This window comes from Heliangelus exortis, chromosome Z (assembly GCF_036169615.1).
Source record: "Heliangelus exortis chromosome Z, bHelExo1.hap1, whole genome shotgun sequence".
In the NCBI taxonomy this organism is placed as follows: domain Eukaryota; kingdom Metazoa; phylum Chordata; class Aves; order Apodiformes; family Trochilidae; genus Heliangelus; species Heliangelus exortis.
The window spans coordinates 1,260,231-1,284,516 of NC_092454.1; the positions used below are offsets into that span (position 1 = coordinate 1,260,231).

The window sequence follows — 24,286 nt, forward strand, 5'->3', positions numbered from 1 at the left end:
CCTTGCTCGGAAGCTGCTCGAAAAACTCCTCCAAAACTGAAATTATTGCTGATTTATTTACAGCTTTTCCTGGCTGAAATTCCTTAAAAATTCCATTTTACAGCAAAGTCAGATGAGGAAATGCCTTTTGTCTGAGTTTCCATGCTCACCACCATATCACAAGTCTCTTCAGAGGAGTTGCACAGTAATTTGTCTTTTTGAGAGCAGAAAGAGACAAGTTACTATTTTTTCCCCCCAAAAAAAGGCTTGCAATATAATAGCTGACACCTTCTAGGGAAGGCTCCAAGGAGAAGGGAGGAAAATCCATAAAAAACCCAGAAAAGTCTCATAGGACAAAAGGATGCAAACTCCAACAAAAGGCACTTCCCAGTTGTGAAGCATTCCCACTGTAAACCTTGGAAAAAGTCAGGAAAAAATTCAAAATTAACACTTTTCTAAGCAGAGCTTCTGATGAGGGCAAAGCAGGGCTGAGGAAAATTCACTGGGAAGCTGCAAAGTTCACTGAAAAGTTGAAAAATTCACTCAAAAGTTGAAAAATTCACTCAAAAGTTGAAAAATTCACTCAAAAGTTGAAAAATTCACTCAAAAGTTGAAAAATTCACTCAAAAGTTGCTACTCACAATAATAATAGAAAAAAAAAAAATCAAATTGCACCCGTAGCAAAATGCTCACTGGAGTACACACTGAGTAGAGCACACACCCCAATACACACTCCCTGGAGTACACACTCCTCTGAGTAGGTACTCATGGGAGCACAGACTCACTGGAGCACCCAGTGAGCACACACCCCAATACACACTCCCTGGAGTACACACTCCTCTGAGTAGGTACTCATGGGAGCACAAACTCACTGGAGTACACACTCACCCCAATACACACTCCCTGGAGTACACACTCCCCTGAGTAGATAATCCCTGGAGCAGACACTCCCAGGAGTACACACTCATAGGAGCATAGACTCACCCCAATACACACTCACCCAAGTAGGCACTCCCTGGAGTAGACACTCCTCTGAGTAGGTACTCATGGGAGCACAAACTCACTGGAGTACACACTCACCCCAATACACACTCCCTGGAGTACACACTCCTCTGAGTAGGTACTCATGGGAGCACAAACTCACTGTAGTACACACTCACCCCAATACACACTCCCTGGAGTACACACTCCTCTGAGTAGATACTCATGGGAGCACAAACTCACTGGAGTACACACTCACCCCAATACACACTCCCTGGAGTACACACTCCCCTGAGTAGAATATCCCTGGAGCAGACACTCCCAGGAGTACACACTCATAGGAGCACAGACTCACCCTAACACACACTCACCCAAGTAGGCACTCCCTGGAGTAGACACTCCTCTGAGTAGGTACTCATGGGAGTACAGACTCACTGGAGCACCCAGTGAGCACACACCCCAATACACACTCCCTAGAGTACACACTCCTCTGAGTAGGTACTCATGGGAGCACAGACTCACTGGAGTACACACTCACCCCAATACACACTCCCTGGAGTACACACTCCCCTGAGTAGATACTCATGGGAGCACAGACTCACTGGAGCACATACTCACCCCAGTACACACTCCCTGGAGTACACACTCCTCTGAGTAGATAGTCATGGGAGCACAGACTCACTGGAGCACATACTCACCCCAATACACACTCCCTGGAGTACACACTCCCCTGTGTAGATACTCATGGGAGCACAGACTCACTGGAGCACATACTCACCCCAATACACACTCCCTGGAGTACACACTCCCCTGTGTAGATACTCATGGGAGCACAGACTCACTGGAGTACACACTCACCCCAATACACACTCCCTGGAGTACACACTCCCCTGAGTAGATAATCCCTGGAGCAGACACTCCCAGGAGTACACACTCATAGGAGCACAGACTCACCCCAATACACACTCACCCAAGTAGGCACTCCCTGGAGTACACACTCCTCTGAGTAGGTACTCATGGGAGCACAGACTCACTGGAGTACACACTCACCCCAATACACACTCCCTGGAGTACACACTCCTCTGAGTAGATACTCATGGGAGCACAAACTCACTGTAGTACACACTCACCCCAATACACACTCCCTGGAGTACACACTCCTCTGAGTAGATAATCCCTGGAGCAGACACTCCCAGGATTACACACTCATAGGAGCACAGACTCACCCTAACACACACTCACCCAAGTAGGCACTCCCTGGAGTACACACTCCTCTGAGTAGGTACTCATGGGAGTACAGACTCACTGGAGTACACACTCACCCCAATACACACTCCCTGGAGTACACACTCCTCTGAGTAGGTACTCATGGGAGCACAGACTCACTGGAGCACATACTCATCCCAATACACACTCCCTGGACTACACACTCCCCTGAGTAGATAATCCCTGGAGCAGACACTCCCAGGAGTACACACTCATAGGAGCACAGACTCACCCTAACACACACTCACCCAAGTAGGCACTCCCTGGAGTAGACACTCCTCTGAGTAGGTACTCATGGGAGTACAGACTCACTGGAGCACCCAGTGAGCACACACCCCAATACACACTCCCTGGAGTACACACTCCTCTGAGTAGATACTCATGGGAGCACAGACTCACTGGAGTACACACTCACCCCAATACACACTCCCTGGAGTACACACTCCCATGAGTAGATAATCCCTGGAGCAGACACTCCCAGGAGTACACACTCATAGGAGCATAGACTCACCCTAACACACACTCACCCAAGTAGGCACTCCCTGGAGTACACACTCCTCTGAGTAGGTACTCATGGGAGCACAGACTCACTGGAGTACACACTCACCCCAATACACACTCCCTGGAGTACACACTCCTCTGAGTAGATACTCATGGGAGCACAGACTCACTGGAGTACACACTCACCCCAATACACACTCCCTGGAGTACACACTCCTCTGAGTAGATACTCATGGGAGCACAGACTCACTGGAGTACACACTCACCCCAATACACACTCCCTGGAGTACACACTCCCCTGAGTAGATAATCCCTGGAGCAGACACTCCCAGGAGTACACACTCACAGGAGCACAGACTCACCCTAACACACACTCACCCAAGTAGGCACTCCCTGGAGTAGACACTCCTCTGAGTAGGTACTCATGGGAGTACAGACTCACTGGAGCACCCAGTGAGCACACACCCCAATACACACTCCCTGGAGTACACACTCCTCTGAGTAGGTACTCATGGGAGCACAAACTCACTGGAGCACATACTCACCCCAATACACACTCCCTGGAGTACACACTCCTCTGAGTAGATAATCCCTGGAGCAGACACTCCCAGGATTACACACTCATAGGAGCACAGACTCACCCTAACACACACTCACCCAAGTAGGCACTCCCTGGAGTACACACTCCTCTGAGTAGGTACTCATGGGAGTACAGACTCACTGGAGTACACACTCACCCCAATACACACTCCCTGGAGTACACACTCCTCTGAGTAGGTACTCATGGGAGCACAGACTCACTGGAGCACATACTCATCCCAATACACACTCCCTGGACTACACACTCCCCTGAGTAGATAATCCCTGGAGCAGACACTCCCAGGAGTACACACTCATAGGAGCACAGACTCACCCTAACACACACTCACCCAAGTAGGCACTCCCTGGAGTAGACACTCCTCTGAGTAGGTACTCATGGGAGTACAGACTCACTGGAGCACCCAGTGAGCACACACCCCAATACACACTCCCTGGAGTACACACTCCTCTGAGTAGATACTCATGGGAGCACAGACTCACTGGAGTACACACTCACCCCAATACACACTCCCTGGAGTACACACTCCCATGAGTAGATAATCCCTGGAGCAGACACTCCCAGGAGTACACACTCATAGGAGCATAGACTCACCCTAACACACACTCACCCAAGTAGGCACTCCCTGGAGTACACACTCCTCTGAGTAGGTACTCATGGGAGCACAGACTCACTGGAGTACACACTCACCCCAATACACACTCCCTGGAGTACACACTCCTCTGAGTAGATACTCATGGGAGCACAGACTCACTGGAGTACACACTCACCCCAATACACACTCCCTGGAGTACACACTCCTCTGAGTAGATACTCATGGGAGCACAGACTCACTGGAGTACACACTCACCCCAATACACACTCCCTGGAGTACACACTCCCCTGAGTAGATAATCCCTGGAGCAGACACTCCCAGGAGTACACACTCACAGGAGCACAGACTCACCCTAACACACACTCACCCAAGTAGGCACTCCCTGGAGTAGACACTCCTCTGAGTAGGTACTCATGGGAGTACAGACTCACTGGAGCACCCAGTGAGCACACACCCCAATACACACTCCCTGGAGTACACACTCCTCTGAGTAGGTACTCATGGGAGCACAAACTCACTGGAGCACATACTCACCCCAATACACACTCCCTGGAGTACACACTCCCCTGAGTAGATAATCCCTGGAGCAGACACTCCCAGGAGTACACACTCATAGGAGCATAGACTCACCCCAATACACACTCACCCAAGTAGGCACTCCCTGGAGTAGACACTCCTCTGAGTAGGTACTCATGGGAGCACAAACTCACTGTAGTACACACTCACCCCAATACACACTCCCTGGAGTACACACTCCTCTGAGTAGATACTCATGGGAGCACAAACTCACTGGAGTACACACTCACCCCAATACACACTCCCTGGAGTACACACTCCCCTGAGTAGATAATCCCTGGAGCAGACACTCCCAGGAGTACACACTCATAGGAGCACAGACTCACCCTAACACACACTCACCCAAGTAGGCACTCCCTGGAGTAGACACTCCTCTGAGTAGGTACTCATGGGAGCACAGACTCACTGGAGTACACACTCACCCCAATACACACTCCCTGGAGTACACACTCCTCTGAGTAGATACTCATGGGAGCACAGACTCACTGGAGTACCCACTGAGCAGAACACACACTTACCTGAGTAGACACTCCCTGGAGTAGAAACTCCCTGGAATACACACTCCAAGGAGCAGACACTCCCAGGAGTACACACGCCCTGGAGCAGATACTCCCTGGAGCAGACTCTCCCTGGAGTAGGCACTCCCAGGAATACACACTCCAAGGAGCAGACACCCCCTGGAACAGACACTCCCAGGAGCAGACACTCCCTGGAGCACATACTCCCTGGAGCACATACTCCCAGGAGTATCCACACCCTGGAGCAGACACTGGCATTTCCCCCCCTGATCCCAAGGCTCCAGCTCCTCCTGTGCCCCCCAATCCCTTCCCCAGCCCGTAGGATACAAACAGGAGGAGGAAAAAGAGGAACCTTCTTACCCCAGCAACTCCTCCTCAGCAGCTCAGCCTGAACCCAAAATCTTTCCCCAAGGGGCACAGAACCATTTAAAACCTTGAAATCCCCCAGCAAAGGCTCCAAAATCCCAGAAAGCAGCAGAGGAGATCCCAGCATCCCAAGGAGTGACACCTGGAGACAAGAGCAGGGATTCCAGGTGCTGCTGCTCCTGAAATCTTTCACCTGATTTCTTTCAAACCATTCAAACTTCAGAGCTAAACCCTGATTTCTTCTTTCAGAAAGCCAAGGAGCAGCTTGTGAACAACTATTTTTTTTAAACTACTTTTTAAAGCCTATAAAACTCATTTTTTAAACTCTTTTTAATAATCAAGTTTTATGAACACAGACCTGTCTGTCAATTCTATTTTTTTTTCCTTTCAGCTTGCCACATAAATCACTTTTAATTACATGCTCATCAGCCTTCCTTTCAAACTTTTCCTGGAAAAAAAAAGCCTTGTTTTTAATAGGAAACAGCTCCTAATTTGGGCCATTATTTCCCAACCAAAGATCCCAAGTTAGAGGTCAGAATCATCTCTTTTTCTCCCCTCAAACAAACCACTTTTGCTTCTCTTTACAACCCAAGGATGTTTTCCAAAGGGAGGACTTCAGGCAAACATCTAAATCCATCCATTCTTCATCCAGACATGGACCATCCAAGCCCTTCCATGGTTCTGCTGATTTCCAGGGTCCCAGCACCCAGATATCCAAAAAAAAAACCCTCTCATTGAAACATATATCTCATAATTCTGCTTATTTTATCAGCCCATTACCTATTCCAGACAAAGAGGTCTCCTGTAGCTCCTGGGCTTGCACCTGATTCCATGAGAAGTCACCTTGAGATTCCATCCTTCTGCATGAAGGTGGATGAGGGGAAGGCTGTGGATGTGCTCTACCTGGACTTCAGCAAGGCCTTTGCCACCGTCTCCCAGAGGATTCTCCTGGAAAAGCTGTCAGGCCCTGGCTCAGGCAGGAGCACTCTGTGCTGGGTTAGGAACTGGCTGGAGGGCCGGGCCCAGAGAGTGGTGCTGAACGGGGCTGCATCAAAATGGCGGCCGGTCACTAGTGGTGTCCCCCAGGGATCAGTGTTGGGCCCAGTGCTGTTTAATATCTTGAGTGAGGATTTAGAGGAGGGCATTGAGTCCATCAGCAGCAAATTCCCAGCTGACACTAAGCTGGGGGGAGTGTGGATCAGCTGGAAGGCAGGAGGGCTCTGCAGAGGGACCTGGAGAGACTGGAGAGTTGGGCTGATGCCAAGGGGATGAGGTGCAAGATTCCAAGGGCCGGGTCCTGCCCTTTGGCCACAAGAACCCCCTGGGGAGCTCCAGGCTGGGCAGAGAGTGGCAGAAAGGGAGCTGGGAGTCTGGATTGCCAGGAAGCTGAAGAGGAGGCAGCAGTGTGCCCAGGTGGCCAAGAAGGCCAATGGCATCCTGGGCTGGCTCAGGAACAGCGTGGCCAGCAGGTCCAGGGAAGGGATTCTGCCCCTGTGCTCAGCCCTGGGGAGGCCACAGCTTGAGTCCTGGGTCCAGTTCTGGGCCCCTCAGCTCAGCTCAGCTCAGCTGAGGAAGGAGCTTGAGGTGCTGGAGCAGGTCCAGAGAAGAGCAAGGAGGCTGGGAAGGGATCCAGCAGAATTCCTGGGAGGAAGGGCTGAGGGAGCTGGGGGTGTTGAGGCTGGAGAAGAGGAGGCTCAGGGGAGACCTCATCACTCTCTCCAACTCCCTGAAAGGAGGTTGGAGCCAGGGGGGGGTTGGGCTCTTTTCCCAGGCAACTCTCAGCAAGACAAGAGGGCACAAGAGGTCTCAAGTTGTGCCAGGGGAGGTTTAGGTTGGACATTAGAAAGAATTTCTTTCCCCAGAGGGTGCTCAGACCTTGGAATGGGCTGCCCAGGGAAGGGGTGGATTCTCCATCCCTGGAGATATTTCCAAAGAGCCTGGATGTGGCACTCAGTGCCATGGGCTGGGAACCACGGGGGGAGTGGAGCAAGGCTTGGACTTGATGAGCTCTGAGGTCCCTTCCAACCCAGCCCATTCTAGGATTCTTTGAAGAGCCTTAAAAATTCCTCATTTGAAACCCCAAAAAGCTGCATTTTTAGTCCCTCTCTTCAGTGCACCAAGAGTTGATCTCACATAGGGACATCTTCGGGTATTTTTAAGCAAATTCTGGGCTGGGCCACATGAGCTGGAGTTGTAGATCCCCGTGGACCAGGTTCTGGCCCACAAGGGGAGAATTCTTCATGAGATTTGCCTCTGAAATCAGATTTCTTGGTGTTAAATTTCTTCCTCTGGAAGAACCAGGACACCTTATGGCCAGTTGGATTCCCAAAAAAATGGCTGTGACATCTCTTCCTGGGATGCCAAATCTTCTCCCATGGCTCTTGGAGCCCCTTTCCACCTGAGCCTGCACTTGGGGCTATTCCAAGGTCCTAAATTCCCTTGTCAAGCCTGAAAACTGCTTTACACTTGGGTCCCTTTAGCCATCTTCCCAAATCAGGGCTGGTTTTGCCTCCTCCCATTTTCTTCCACCCCTTTTTCACTATAAATCACAGTCTGATTTATATTATCCCAAGCTTCTCAGGCTCTTCAAGCACTAATTTAGAGCTAACCTGGATCACCCCCTCATCTGGGTAACAAATTCCATCTGTTCCAGGCAGCAAGCAAACCAAAATCCTGGAGGACACCTTTACAAAGGTGATGGCAGCTTCTCTTGTCACCTTGCTGAAGCTGTTTTTCCCCAGACCCCTTGGGGACAGCCCTGCTTTTTATTTTCGTTTGGAAAGGCAAAAAAAAAAAAAAAAAAAAAATTTAAATTAAGGCTTAAAATAAATATTTAAACCCTTCCCAGCTGTCAGTAAAGGCAGGTGAGCTTTCCAGGGAACCTTGAAGAAGCAGCTCTGTTTGGCTTTCTAATCACTCCAACAAAACACACTAATTAAAATTAATATCCATGGGGACTTGACTCAGATCTCCAGGATACTGTTCATCTTTTTTCCACGTTGCTGATGCAGGGAAAACAAAGAGAAAAGTGCATTTGCCAGGGCAGCAGAGCTGATGCTCCAAGCCCTGCCCTGCTCAGCTGCCACTTGGAGGATTTAGCAGGAATTCAGCACTCCAGAGGGTTTGGAGCTGGGACACGACTTGGAACACCCCTTCCCCAGGGGTATTCATCACAACTGAGGATGGAAAAGCATGGAAAAAGGGATGGAATTGACTCCTGGGCACCAACCTCCATCCTGGGGCTCCAACATCTCTCCGTGCATCCACCAAAACTTCAAGGGAAAATCCTGGGCATTGTATCCAAATCAAACCTGCCCAAAGATGTTCCTTTTCTTCTTGCATCCTCCTGTGGCTTCAGGATTTCTCTTCTGCAGCTCTTTACACCCTGACACCAGCTTTTCCAGCCAAGGCACAACTGGAAAGGTGTCAGCAGGCAGGATGTGAGCCAGGGGCTCAGTAACACCAGGTTTGGGAGCAGAATCTCTGCACCTTGCTGAGAAAACCTCCTGCACCCACCTGGCATCTCATGCCAGGGCTGCTGGAAAATTGGGACACAAAAAAAGGCAGGAATTCTCCAATTTGGTTGGGAGATCCTAAGGAAATCTGGCCAGGCAAAAGGAAGGTAACATCAAGCACTACAGCACATTTAAACTGATTATTTATTAATTCTTTCATCCACTTTGCCTTTGATCCTTTTTAGGTGATTTATTTTGTTTTAAAAAGCAGAGCAATTTTCATCAGGTCCCCTTTATTTTCTATTCATCTCCTTTCTTCCAGATATTTGCTTATGGATTGTCTGTGGTTTCCATCTGTCAGGCTCTTTGTTCCATTTGATTTGTGCTCTGTTTAATTCTTTTTTTTTTTTTTTTTTTTTTTTTGCAGGTAGACTTTTTCATTACCTTCCTTTTATTCCTTTGCTATTTCAAATGTCCCAGTCTAACCCTTTCATTTCCATCTTTTTTTTTTTTCCTTTTTTGTGTCAGAATCTGCACTGTTCCCAGGTATCTGCATCCCATCAGCTCCCACTAATTATTCAACTTGCTTGCCAAGCTGCTTTTCTAACATCTGCAAATAAAGGAGACAGGATTGGCCCTATTTGAATATTTGCTTAGTGAATTGTTAGCATTCTTGGCAGTGTTTTCATTGTTTCTTTTGACTCCTGATGTTTAGCACCAAGGAATTTAGAAATTCCTTTCACCCTGGGGGGTTGCAAAAGGTGCTCAAGCCTGGCACAGAATTCTTTGAACAGACTTCTGGCTCCTTGGTGAGGACAGAAAAACAGAATACAAAGCATGAGGGATCCAGAAAAAGGCAAAAAAAATCATTCATGAGTGTTGAGACCCCAAGAATCTTATGTCATGGGGCTGGGTGACATGGGCACCAGGTTTTTGGGAGGTTTTGGGGGACAGAAGTGTTTAGGAGAGCTGAATTTACCATCAAGATCATTCTCAGGTGTTTCTGCTGTGTACCAGTCCGAGGGGGGCCCTGTCCCATTCACTGTCATGGCAGCCACCTGGAAACTGTACTGGCTTCCTTTCTCAAGTCCTGGTTAAAAAGAAAAAAAAAAAAAAAGGAAAAAAGGGGGAAAAATAAAAAAAAAAGGTGAAATAAAAATCATACAGAAAGAAGAAAAACAAATAATAACAATACCAAAGTTTGCAATGGGTTTGGTGTAAAATGAAATTCTCAGCCCATTGGATTTGCCATATTTAAGGAAGGATCCAGAAAGGCATGGAGAGAATCATGGAATGGTTTGGGTTGGATGGGACCTTAAAGCTCATCCAGTCCCAACCCCTTTCCATGGGCAGGGACACCTCCCACCAGCCCAGGCTGCTCCAAGCCCCATCCAACCTGGCCTGGAACACTCGTAGGGAGGGCAAGGCTCCATCCCTCTGATCCTAAAGGATGGATTTGTGGTGAAATCACTGTTAAACCAAACTCAGGGCCAAAAATTTGCCAGCTTTTTATTTGCTCCCTTGATGTTTTGCTGCTTTCTCTGCTGATGCCTTGGGTGTGATGCACGACCTAAGGTGCAATTCATTTTCACCCAACCAGAACCCCAAACTACCTTTAGGATACTCATCTGGCTACTTTGCATTCATCCCAATTTTAGTTTTCACTTTTTATTCAGTGAGGAGACACTTCCCACTGCAAAAATCTTGGGAATGACAGCAGGGCATTTGGAAATCCCCTATGAGGAAACACCAGATGCTGACCCAGCACTCTAAAAAAAAAACCTCAACCATCCAAGGACACCCAAAAATACAGCTTGAAAATGCATTCATTAATGAAATTAAGTCATTCATTAAGTAATGATAAAAATTCCAGGAGACAAACATATGATAAAAGCATTAAAAAAAAATAAATATTTCCCTCCAAAGCCACCACTAGCATCCTGCCTTTGTAGCACACAACACACGCTCTCTGCCAGCAAAGAAATCAATGTTCCCTTGAAGTGAAAGTCTATTTTATTCCCAGAGCATTTAATTCATCAAAGCCTTGCAAGGCTGGACCAGGCAAACACTGACCTGTGAACAAGTACCAGAGGTTGTTTGGCTCCAGTGTTTCAATCTCCCCCCTGCGGGTTGTCTTGCGGTGTCGGATTTTATAGCCTGTAATAAATCCATTCTGAGTACCTGGTGGTGGAGGCAACCAGCTCATTTTGATGCTCTGGAAAAGAAGAGATATTATTGTTGACTTTTTTATTATTTTTTTTTTCTCATTTCTCTCCAAAAATAAGTGGTAAAAAAAAAAAAAAAAAGGCTCCATTTTTCTAAGAGCAACAAGTCTTCGACTCGGTTGTTCTGGGGAGGAGAGAAATAAATCTTGTCTCAAATGATTCACAGTGGCATAAAGAAAACTGGGCATTGTGTCTAGCAGTGGATGGCTATATAGACAGTGGATTTATACAGTAAATTGTCTCCCTTTTGAAGGATTTTCCAGTCCACTAAAATACCCACACCACTAGAAACATCAGCTCTGGGGTTGAGCAGCCACCGTGACTCCTTTTCAGCCCAAACTTGCTTCTTTTTGACTCCAGGATTCCAAGACCAACCCCAGCAGCTCTCAGTTCTGTGCCATTGGAATCCCACAGACATTCCTGCACTTTCTGTGCATCCCTATAAAGAAAAGCCAAACCTCTTGGGAATAAATTCATTGCCCATCCCACACGTGAGTGAATCCTGCACCTGCCAGAGTCAGCAATATTTTAATTAACCAAACCCAATCTCTCACTTGCTTCCTAAAGATATTCCTTGGTTTTAGGAGGGATGATGACTCCTGACACAGCCAGGCACCCATCTCTGCCACCCATCTCTTTGGAGAAAGCCCTGGAGAGTTTTGTCACTGCAATACAGAACCTGGTCCATATTCTCTTGGATCTTTTCTTCCCCGTGGATGCTGGAAAGCAGCCAGCAGGTTTTCCTTCCATCCTTCCCTCCCTGCTGGTCACAAACCCAGCAGTTTCATTTCTTCAGAACCCTTTTCTGAGGGATCTTATCCAAAAGGCTTTAGGAAATCCAAGCCAATGATATCAACCCCATCTCCTGCCCCACGTGCTCAGGATTTCATGGGCACAGGAAACCTCCACAAAAGCCCTGTTGAGCCCCCCTCATCACATCCTGTTCCCCCACGTGTCTTTTTGTCCTTTTCTTTCTTACAGCTCCCATCAATTTGCCCAAGAAAAACCCCACATTGACTGGGATGGACTCACAAGAGAGCTGAAGATTGGACATCAACATTTTTCTGCTCAAACCATCTGGGTCCCAGCTGGTCCTTCCAAGTTTCCAAGCCCTGGAGTTTTTACTCAGTGTGATGGAAAGAATTCTCATAGGGAAAGATACACTTTTCTTTATTCCCTATCTCACTCTGTGCTGGGTTAGGAACTGGCTGGAGGGCCGGGCCCAGAGAGTGGTGCTGAACGGGGCTGCATCAAAATGGCGGCCGGTCACTAGTGGTGTCCCCCAGGGATCAGTGTTGGGCCCAGTGCTGTTTAATATCTTGAGTGAGGATTTAGAGGAGGGCATTGAGTCCATCAGCAGCAAATTCCCAGCTGACACTAAGCTGGGGGGAGTGTGGATCAGCTGGAAGGCAGGAGGGCTCTGCAGAGGGACCTGGAGAGACTGGAGAGTTGGGCTGATGCCAAGGGGATGAGGTTGAAGATTCCAAGGGCCGGGTCCTGCCCTTTGGCCACAAGAACCCCCTGGGGAGCTCCAGGCTGGGCAGAGAGTGGCAGAAAGGGAGCTGGGAGTCTGGATTGCCAGGAAGCTGAAGAGGAGGCAGCAGTGTGCCCAGGTGGCCAAGAAGGCCAATGGCATCCTGGGCTGGCTCAGGAACAGCGTGGCCAGCAGGTCCAGGGAAGGGATTCTGCCCCTGTGCTCAGCCCTGGGGAGGCCACAGCTTGAGTCCTGGGTCCAGTTCTGGGCCCCTCAGCTCAGCTCAGCTCAGCTGAGGAAGGAGCTTGAGGTGCTGGAGCAGGTCCAGAGAAGAGCAAGGAGGCTGGGAAGGGATCCAGCAGAATTCCTGGGAGGAAGGGCTGAGGGAGCTGGGGGTGTTGAGGCTGGAGAAGAGGAGGCTCAGGGGAGACCTCATCACTCTCTCCAACTCCCTGAAAGGAGGTTGGAGCCAGGGGGGGGTTGGGCTCTTTTCCCAGGCAACTCTCAGCAAGACAAGAGGGCACAAGAGGTCTCAAGTTGTGCCAGGGGAGGTTTAGGTTGGCCATGAGAAAGAATTTCTTTCCCCAGAGGGTGATCAGACCTTGGAATGGGCTGCCCAGGGAAGGGGTGGATTCTCCAGCCCTGGAGATATTTCCAAAGAGCCTGGATGTGGCACTCAGTGCCATGGGCTGGGAACCACGGGGGGAGTGGAGCAAGGCTTGGACTTGAGGAGCTCTGAGGTCCCTTCCAACCCAGCCCATTCTGGGATTCTGGGATTCTTCCAGCAGTGTGTTTCAGGTTTTTAGACAAAGAGGAAAGTCATCCCCATCCCACTGGAGAGGTTTGGACCAAATATCATTTATTATCATCACTGGGCTGCTCAGTGCCTGCATAAACAGGTTATGGTGCATATCAAATTCATTATTACAACAGGAAAAAAAATAATCAATTTTGCCCAGATACTGCCCAGTGATTTATTGTTACAATCAATTATCCATTTCCAAATCAATACTGCAGGTTTTCCCTGCTGACTCAAACAACCCAGAGTTGTTTGGTTGGGTTTTTTTTTTTTTGCATGAGGGCAGAACAAACTCCATTTCTCAAACCAGAAAGAGCAATTGCTTTAAAAAACAGATTTGGTCACTTTGCATATTGAAATTACCTCCATAAAAAACCTTCACAAGGGAATGAAAACCCCCAGAGAGTGGCTTTAAAATATATTTCTGCTGAACACAACAACCAGAAAACCCCTTCTGCGACCCCATCCTGCAGCACTGACCCAAACCCAGGATGGAAGAGGGAAAATAGGAGCCAAGTTCTTAACTCTTGGATTATTCTAAGAGGTTGGAAAGGAGAAAAAAACAAATATATTAAGCAGAAATTGTAAAGAAGGGGAGGGAGAGGAATGATGTCAGAGATCTGTTGTAGGTAGCTGGTTAGAGCAATGATTTGTTGGCTGAAAAATCCCACCAGAAGGGACAAATCCCCCTGGCATCTCAATTTGGAAAGCATCCCCAGCTTTTAACTGAATTTGATGCTTCTAGAAAATTCACAACAAATCAGTTTGGAAAGAAATCCCATCCTTTGGAAGATGTTCCAAGGACCTGGAGTTTTGAGGAAAACTTTGGGTGGTCCAGCATCATTTCCAAGCCCCAGGCTCCACTTTGTCAGCGAAGAAGTGAAAAAAAGTGAGTTAAAACAGATCATATTTTGTTATTTGTTGTAAAATTATTATGTTCTGGCCCCAATCCTTCAGAGAAGGGGTTCTGTGCACCCAAGGAAAAGTTTCTTGCAAATGGATTCAAAGATTGGATCTCTTCTCTGCCTTGAAGTCACCACCTCGGGCCCCACAGAAGCAATGGGGTTGATGTAAAGCTCCAGGCAGAACAAGGAAGATCTTCCTCATGATCAGAGGGAAAAAAAAACACCAAAAAGCAGGTGAATTTCTTTCACAGAGCCACCTCAAGCTGTCACTGGAGAGGCAGCAGTTCACTTTCACCTCCACCTGGTCTCCATGGACACCAAGATGATGCTTGGCATCAAGAGGACTTAAGAGGTGACCCTTTGCTCCAGGAAAATTAATGCTGATGGTTCTGAGGGGTTCCTTGGCCTTTCTGCTGCTCAAGAGAGAGCTGGGATGATTCCTGCTCTAATCCTTCATGGTTTATCTGAGAGGTAACCAAGAGAAAGATTCTTTCCTTCCTAGTGCACCAGGACTCTTGAGAATCCCAGAAAATGAAGCCAGCTTCAAGAGGATTTGAAGAACCTGAAGTCCTGGTTGCAACACGTGGAAAAAATATTGGGAAAAGCTTTGAACTGGTCCAACTGGAGCCTGGTCCTTTCCTTGCTCTGTTAGGAAACCACCCAAGCTCAGCAGTGAATTATTCAGGGCTGAAAATTCCCTGGAAATCATGAAATGAAAGATTGGAAGAGGATGCCCAAGGAGGTGGTGGAGTCACCAGGAAACTCCAGGCCCGTCAGCCTGACCTCAGTGCCTGGCAGGGTTATGGAACAGATCATCCTCGGTGCAATTACACAGCACCTGCAGGATGGACAAGGGATCAGACCCAGCCAGCACGGGGTTAGGAAGGGCAGGTCCTGTCTGACCAACCTGAGCTCCTTTTATCAGCGGGTGACTGCCTGGGGGATGAGGGGAAGGCTGTGGATGTGCTCTACCTGGACTTCAGCAAGGCCTTTGCCACCGTCTCCCAGAGGATTCTCCTGGAAAAGCTGTCAGGCCCTGGCTCAGGCAGGAGCACTCTGTGCTGGGTTAGGAACTGGCTGGAGGGCCGGGCCCAGAGAGTGGTGCTGAACGGGGCTGCATCAAAATGGCGGCCGGTCACTAGTGGTGTCCCCCAGGGATCAGTGTTGGGCCCAGTGCTGTTTAATATCTTGAGTGAGGATTTAGAGGAGGGCATTGAGTCCATCAGCAGCAAATTCCCAGCTGACACTAAGCTGGGGGGAGTGTGGATCAGCTGGAAGGCAGGAGGGCTCTGCAGAGGGACCTGGAGAGACTGGAGAGTTGGGCTGATGCCAAGGGGATGAGGTGCAAGATTCCAAGGGCCGGGTCCTGCCCTTTGGCCACAAGAACCCCCTGGGGAGCTCCAGGCTGGGCAGAGAGTGGCAGAAAGGGAGCTGGGAGTCTGGATTGCCAGGAAGCTGAAGAGGAGGCAGCAGTGTGCCCAGGTGGCCAAGAAGGCCAATGGCATCCTGGGCTGGCTGAGGAACAGCGTGGCCAGCAGGTCCAGGGAAGGGATTCTGCCCCTGTGCTCAGCCCTGGGGAGGCCACAGCTTGAGTCCTGGGTCCAGTTCTGGGCCCCTCAGTTCAGGAAGGATATCGAGGTCCTGGAGCAGGTCCAAAGGAGGGCAACCAGGCTGGTGAAGGGACTCGAGCACAGGCCCTATGACGAGAGGCTGAGAGAGCTGGGGCTGTTCAGCCTGGAGAAGAGGAGGCTCAGGGGAGACCTCCTCACTCTCTCCAACTCCCTGAAAGGAGGTTGGAGCCAGGTGGGAGTTGGTCTCTTTTCCCAGACGACTTTCAACAAGACAAGAGGACACAGTCTTAAGTTGTGCCAGGGGAGATTTAGGCTGGATATCAGAAAGAATTTTTTTACAGAGAGGGTGATCAGGCTATGGAATGGACTGCCCGGTGAGGTGGTGGATTCTCCATCCCTAGAGACATTTAAAAAGAGCCTGGATGTGGCACTCAGTGCCATGGTGTAGCAACCGCACCGGTGGGTCAAGGGTTGGACTTGAGGATCTCTGAGGTCCCTTCCAACCCAGCTAATTCTATGATTCTATGATTCTATGATCCCTGGAGGTATTAAAAAAAAAAAATGATATGATGCTCCAGGATGGTTTAAAGGTTAAGGTGGTTTAATGGTTGAGGATGGTTTATTGGTTAAGGATGGTTTAATGGTTAAGGATGGTTAAACTGGTTTGGACTGGTGGTTGGACTTGATGATCTTGAAGGTCCTTTCCAGATGATTCTGTGGTTCTCTGAAAATCTAAGGATGATAAATCCCATGGCATGGTTCCTCCTAAACTGCCCCTGATAAACTTTTCCAGGAAAAAGAGACCTTGGCCCCACAGACTGAGCCAAACCTGAGCTGAACCTTCCTGTCTTTCCTGTCCTTTCAAAAGCCCCAGGAGATATTTTAATTTTCCCAGTTTTCTGTTGAGTAAAAAAATCTTGAAATATTATCTTGACATAAATTAGAAACCTGGAACATCAGACACCTCCTGAGCCTTAGAAAACCCCAACTTCCTGGATGTCCAAAGACCATCTGTCAAGAATTCTCTGGACATAAATACTTTGTCCCTACACATGCTTTTTTTCCTAATTTTTCCTCTCCCAAGCCCATCCTGTAGATTTTCTTTTTCCCAATGGAAGTTGAGTTATCTACAACCAAACCTGGATGCACAAACCAAGTATTTGATCCACCAAGTGACAACCTCCCCACCCTCACACCAAAGATTTTCTTGCTAAAACCTCACTGAAATCTCCCTTTTTTTCAGCTTGAAACCCTCATCTCCCTTCTCCAGCTTTCCTGGAGCCCTGGAGGGGAAAAAGGAAATTATTATATAGGCTGTAAACACCTCAAGTCCTTCTAGAAAAATCTGAAAGCTTTGCAAGCTGAGGGGAAGAAGGGAGGAGGTTTGGATCCAATTTTTTTTTTTTTTTTTGGCCCCAAGAGAAGGGAAAAGAAGGGAAAAATTGGGAGGATTATGAAGGTATCAAGACCTTTCCATCCAGTATTATCTCCTTGGGGGATTTCTCTGCTGACCAACATCCCCAAATTTTTTTTTGTATTAAAATTGCATGATCAAAGATTTCAACCCTTTGATCCCCAGAGTCTTAGGAAATGGAATAAAAAAGAAAGTGGAGAAAAAAACAGTGGAGAAAAACCATGAAGTATAAAACCAGCTCTGGGAAAGCAGGGAGGATGAAACAAAACCCAAGACAAGGCTTAGGAACTGGGAACCTCAGGCAAACTCTTGGTTCCAGTGGCAGAAAGCAAAAAAAAAAAATCCCCAAAAATTCCCTTCCAGGGCAGCCAAACCACTTTGTCCACCTGACAAACCCCTAGAAATCACCCAACACCTCCCCAAAAAACTTCTGAGCCACAGACCTGTATTTTGGGCTCTCAGCCAAGCAAGGGAAGGATGAACTTCACCTTGCTCACCCCTAAGAAAACCAACTGGAAGTTCCCAGGTCCAGGGCTCAAAGCCACAACCAATATTTCAATCAAGTTTTCAATTAGGAACCCACTTAATTGATTAGAACTTAGCAGCCCCTCTAGTTGGGTCTCACTTTAATATCTGATTATTCCCTTGCTGATTCCTTGGGATTAAGAGTTTAGAAAGCAAAGGGCACAATAATTTCCAGATAATTAGGCTATTAAGACTCAGATTAGAATCAAAATCTTAGGGTTATTGAAAAAGAAAAATAATTCCATGGTAAATAATGGTAATTCATGCACATTTATGTGCTGAGAGCTGCCCAGAGATCCCTCCCCAAGGCTGGCTCCCCATGCCACAAATGTGGAAAAGAGGGAATAAAATAAGGAAAATGAAATAATACAGCCCAAACCCTATTAATTAAAGATTTCAGCTCCTGCAGCAGCAAAGTTGGGAGGCAGGAGGGAAAAAAAAATAAAATAAAACCATCCCTGCTTCTCTAGGTGAGGTTTGAAGAGAAAGGTTCAGATTTCAAGGCCTGGCTTGGTAGAGGTTATTTTGGGTCTAAAAAGAGCAGAATTGGATTTCCAAAGAGAAAGGAACCATCAAAAGGGCTGGAAAAGCTCCCTGAGTTGCAGGCATTGAGAGAGAGGTGGGAAAAGATTTGGAGTGGATGATGAGGTAAAAAGAGTTTATTCTCTAAATGGTTTTAAAGCTTTTGTTGACTTGCTCCAAGGGGGAAAAATCAGGGAATGGGTTGAGCTGGAAGGGACCTTAAAATCACCCAAATCCACCCAGGGACAGCTCCAAGCTCCATCCAACCTGGCCTTGAAGATTTCCAGGGATTAGGCTCTTGCTTTCCAATTTTTTCCTTCTTTTTCTCTAAAAATTATATGACAAATATTATATAATATATATTATAGTTATATTTAAGCCAAGCAAGTGAGAAAAAGGGAGCTTTGGGGAGGGTATATAAAATAATATATCCCAAACCCTATTAATTAAAGATTTCAGCTCCTGCAGCAGCAAAGTTGGGAAGCAGGAGGGGAAAAAAAAAAAAAATAAAAAAAAAAATAAAAAGCATCCCTGCTTCTCCAGGTGAGGTTTGAAAAGAAAGGCTCAGGTTTCAAGGCTTGGCTTGGTAGAGGTTTTTTTGGGTCTAAAAAGAGCAGAATTGGATTTCCAAAGAGAAAGGAACCATCAAAAGGGATGGAAAAGGTCCCTGAGTTGCAGGCATTGAGAGAGAGGTGGGAAAAGATTTGGACTGGATGATGAGGTAAAAAGAATTTATTCTATAAATGGTTTTAAAGCTTTTGTTGACTTGCTCCAAGGGGGAAAAATCAGGGAATGGGCTGAGCTGGAAGGGACCTTAAAATCACCCAAATCCACCCAGGGACAGCTCCAAGCTCCATCCAACCTGGCCTTGAAGATTTCCAGGGATTAGGCTCTTGCTTTCCAATTTTTTCCTTCTTTTTCTCTAAAAGTTATGTTATATATATTATATAATATATATTATAGTTATATTTAAGCCAAGCAAGTGAGAAAAAGGAGCTTTGGGGAGGGTATATGAAATAATAAAGCCCAAACCCTATTAATTAAAGATTTCAGCTCCTGCAGCAGCAAAGTTGGGAGGCAGGAGGAGAAAAAAAAAAATAAAATAAAAAGCATCTCTGCTTCTCCAGGTGAGGTTGGAAAAGAAAGGCTCAGATTTTGAGGCTTGGCTTGGTAGAGGTTATTTTGGGTCTAAAAAGAGCAGAATTGGATTTCCAAAGAGAAAGGAACCATCTGGGGGGCTGGAAAAGCTCCCTGAGTTGCAGGCATTGAGAGAGAGGTGGGAAAAGATTTGGAGTGGATGATGAGGTAAAAAGAGTTTATTCTCTAAATGGTTTTAAAGCTTTTGTTGACTTGCTCCAAGGGGGAAAAATCAGGGAATGGGTTGAGCTGGAAGGGACCTTAAAATCACCCAAATCCACCCAGGGAGAGCTCCAAGCTCCATCCAACCTGGCCTTGAAGATTTCCAGGGATTAGGCTCTTGCTTTCCAATTTTTTCCTTCTTTTTCTCTAAAAGTGATATGATAAATATTATATAATATATATTATAGTTATATTTAAGCCAAGCAAGTGAGAAAAAGGAGCTTTTGGGAGGGAATATAAAATAATATATCCCAAACCCTATTAATTAAGGATTTCAGCTCCTGCAGCAGCAAAGTTGGGAGGCAGGAGGGCAAAAAAAAAAATAAAAAAAAAAAAATAAAAGCATCCCTGCTTCTCCAGGTGAGGTTGGAAAAGAAAGGCTCAGGTTTCAAGGCTTGGCTTGGTAGAGGTTTTTTTGGGTCTAAAAAGAGCAGAATTGGATTTCCAAAGAGAAAGGAACCATCAAAAGGGATGGAAAAGGTCCCTGAGTTGCAGGCATTGAGAGAGAGGTGGGAAAAGATTTGGATTGGATGATGAGGTAAAAAGAGTTTATTCTCTAAATGGTTTTAAAGCTTTTGTTGACTTGCTCCAAGGGGGAAAAATCAGGGAATGGGTTGAGCTGGAAGGGACCTTAAAATCACCCAAATCCACCCAGGGACAGCTCCAAGCTCCATCCAACCTGGCCTTGAAGATTTCCAGGGATTAGGCTCTTGCTTTCCAATTTTTTCCTTCTTTTTCTCTAAAAATTATATGACAAATATTATATAATATATATTATAGTTATATTTAAGCCAAGCAAGTGAGAAAAAGGGAGCTTGGGGAGGGTATATGAAATAATAAAGCCCAAACCCTATTAATTAAAGATTTCAGCTCCTGCAGCAGCAAAGTTGGGAAGCAGGAGGGAAAAAAAAAAAAATTAAAAAAAAAAATAAAAGCATCCCTGCTTCTCCAGGTGAGGTTTGAAGAGAAAGGCTCAGATTTCAAGGCCTGGCTTGGTAGAGGTTATTTTGGGTCTAAAAAGAGCAGAATTGGATTTCCAAAGAGAAAGGAACCATCAAAAGGGCTGGAAAAGCTCCCTGAGTTGCAGGCATTGAGAGAGGGCAAAGATTTGGAGTGGATGATGAGGTAAAAAGAGTTTATTCTCTAAATGGTTTTAAAGCTTTTGTTGACTTACTCCAAGGGGCAAAAATCAGGGAATGGGTTGAGCTGGAAGGGACCTTAAAATCACCCAAATCCACCCAGGGAGAGCTCCAAGCTCCATCCAACCTGGCCTTGAAGATTTCCAGGGATTAGGCTCTTGCTTTCCAGTTTTTTCCTTCTTTTTCTCTAAAAGTTGTATGACAAATATTATATAATATATATTATAGTTATATTTAAGCCAAGCAAGTGAGAAAAAGGGAGCTTGGGGAGGGTATATGAAATAATATATCCCAAACCCTATTAATTAAGGATTTCAGCTCCTGCAGCAGCAAAGTTGGGAGGCAGGAGGGGAAAAAAAAATAAAATAAAAGCATCCCTGCTTCTCCAGGTGAGGTTGGAAAAGAAAGGCTCAGATTTTGAGGCTTGGCTTGGTAGAGGTTTTTTTGGGTCTAAAAAGAGCAGAATTGGATTTCCAAAGAGAAAGGAGCCATCAAAAGGGCTGGAAAAGCTCCCTGAGTTGCAGGCATTGAGAGAGGGCAAAGATTTGGATTGGATGATGAGGTAAAAAGAGTTTATTCTCTAAATGGTTTTAAAGCTTTTGTTGACTTGCTCCAAGGGGGAAAAATCAGGGAATGGGTTGAGCTGGAAGGGACCTTAAAATCACCCAAATCCACCCAGGGACAGCTCCAAGCTCCATCCAACCTGGCCTTGAAGATTTCCAGGGATTAGGCTCTTGCTTTCCAATTTTTTCCTTCTTTTTCTCTAAAAGTTATATGACAAATATTATATAATATATATTATAGTTATATTTAAGCCAAGCAAGTGAGAAAAAGGGAGCTTTGGGGAGGGTATATGAAATAATACAGCCCAAACCCTATTAATTAAGGATTTCAGCTCCTGCAGCAGCAAAGTTGGGAGGCAGGAGGGCAAAAAAAAAAAAAAAAAAAAAAAAAATAAAAGCATCCCTGCTTCTCCAGGTGAGGTTTGAAAAGAAAGGTTCAGATTTTGAGGCTTGGCTTGGTAGAGGTTATTTTGGGTCTAAAAAGAGCAGAATTGGATTTCCAAAGAGAAAGGAACCATCTGGGGGGCTGGAAAAGCTCCCTGAGTTGCAGGCATTGAGAGAGAGGTGGGAAAAGATTTGGACTGGATGATGAGGTAAAAAGAGTTTATTCTCTAAATGGTTTTAAAGCTTTTGTTGACTTGCTCCAAGGGGGAAAAATCAGGGAATGGGTTGAGCTGGAAGGGACCTTAAAATCACCCAAATCCACCCAGGAAAAGCTCCAAGCTCCATCCAACCTGGCCTTGAAGATTTCCAGGGCTTAGGCTCTTGCTTTCCAATTTTTTCCTTCTTTTTCTCTAAAAGTTATATGACAAATATTATATAATATATATTATAGTTATATTTAAGCCAAGCAAGTGAGAAAAAGGAGCTTTTGGGAGGGTATATAAAATAATATATCCCAAACCCTATTAATTAAGGATTTCAGCTCCTGCAGCAGCAAAGTTGGGAAGCAGGAGGGGAAAAAAAAAATAAAATAAAACCATCCCTGCTTCTCCAGGTGAGGTTTGAAAAGAAAGGTTCAGATTTTGAGGCTTGGCTTGGTAGAGGTTTTTTTGGGTCTAAAAAGAGCAGAATTGGATTTCCAAAGAGAACGGAGCCATCAAAAGGGCTGGAAAAGGTCCCTGAGTTGCAGGCATTGAGAGAGGGAAAGATTTGGACTGGATGATGAGGTAAAAAGAGTTTATTCTCTAAATGGTTTTAAAGCTTTTGTTGACTTGCTCCAAGGGGGAAAAATCAGGGAATGGGTTGAGCTGGAAGGGACCTTAAAATCACCCAAATCCACCCAGGGATTAATAAATATCAATATTAATAAATATTCCTCATAAATATTAATAAAATATTCCTGATTAATAAATAAATATTAATAAAATATCCCTCATTTTATCCTGATCTATGGGATGTGCTTTTTTTTTTTTTTTTTTGCCTGCTAAAACAAATCAAATTATTGAGCTTCTACCACCCAACAATTAATTCCTTACCCAAAGGGGAGGGGGAGGAGGCAGCTCCATCACCCCAACCCGAGCTGATTCTTGTCACCATCTCTCTAAATTTGCTCAAAACAGCTGAATCAGCCCAAATTCCAGCTGAGAACCTTAGAGTTCCACACGAGCAGCCAAGGGGGAGGGAGAGGACATTTTTCCTCCTTGTTTTTTACTGGACCAGCAAAACAAAGCTGTAACTTTGAATCCCAAAACCTGGCAGGGAAAGTGGGCTGGAAATAGAGCCATAAAGCACAGAGCTTCTGCCAGGAGACAGAAGCCCAAAACCTCTGCATAACAACTCTCCTTAATTACATTTCTCCTCTGGAATGGCAAAATCAATAGGGAATTAATGGGGGGGAGAGCAGGGCACCCTGGAGCTGAGCAGGAAAAGTCTTGGAAGGCCCTAAATGTGCCACTGAAGGAGTCCTGGCCACCCCATGCAAGGGGAATTAAAGGCAGGTGTCACATCAAGGTGCCAATCAAGGTCATCACTTGAGCAGCTGGAAAAAAACCTTCTCCTGAGAACAGAATTCCAGTCTGGAAGGGTTGGAAGGACCTTCAAGGTGATCCAGTTGGATGTGTGAGATGGAAAGAGGGAATTAGGGATATTTTCTGGAATCATTTCATTTAAAGTCAGCTGCAGACAGAATCAGACTGACAGGAAAATGATTCATCTGAATAGTTAAGATTCTTGGCTGTGTCCTGTCCCAGGTTTCCCTGGGATGCTCCATCCCTGGCAGTGTCTCAGGAAAGGTTTGGATGGGGCTGCTGGGATGTGTCCCTGCCCATGGAAAAGGGTTGGGAATGGATATTTTTTCAGCTCCCTTCCAACCCAAACTACTCTCTGAAACATGGAGCCCTGTGTCCTTAAGCCTGCTCAGAAACTGCTGCTGAAGTTTGATATTTTCTGTCTTTAGGTCTTCTCCAAAGTTTTCCAAGGATACTGGGAATGCTGCTCTGCCTTTTCCCTCTTGGCAAACAGCTGAAATGGGCAAAGTGCCTTGGATCCAGAAAAAAATGCCTTGGAAAAAAGCCCTGGCTCCAGATTTACCACTGCTACCAGTGGTACCCAACCCTTCATTTCAAAGAATCATGGAATCACCAAATGGTTTGGGTGGGAAGGGACCTTCCAAGTCCATCCAGTCCAACCCCAGGGACATCTCCAACTGGGTCAGGTTGCTCAGAGCCCCATCCAACCTGACCTGGAATGGCTCCAGGGATGGGGCATCTCCCACCTCTCTGGGCAACCTGGGCCAGGGCCTCAGGGTCAAAAATTTCTTTTTAATATCTAAGTTTTAGACAATTTTTTAGACCTTCCAAGTTTCTGGTGACTTTAGCCTGAAGTTTTTACAGCAGCTTCAAGAAGGATTGAGCTCTGCTCCTCCAACGAGGGAAAAGCTTGGAGTTTGGGAGCAAGGAGTAGGACAGGAGAGAAAGAGGAGACATCTTTTTTGTGACTTCAGAGCATCACAGT

General features: G+C 46.4%; 1 protein-coding gene across 1 annotated transcript in view; it reads right to left on the reverse strand.

Annotated features, from left to right (window-relative positions):
- Positions 1 to 24,286, reverse strand: part of DCC (DCC netrin 1 receptor) — a 496,140-nt gene that overhangs the window by 85,104 nt on the left and 386,750 nt on the right. Inside the window, exons 13-14 of the mRNA XM_071730797.1 lie at positions 10,909 to 11,050; positions 9,815 to 9,925 (exon numbers count right to left, since the gene is read on the reverse strand). Coding sequence (XP_071586898.1) covers positions 9,815 to 9,925; positions 10,909 to 11,050 — 253 coding nt within the window. The remainder of the gene's footprint in view (positions 1 to 9,814; positions 9,926 to 10,908; positions 11,051 to 24,286) is intronic.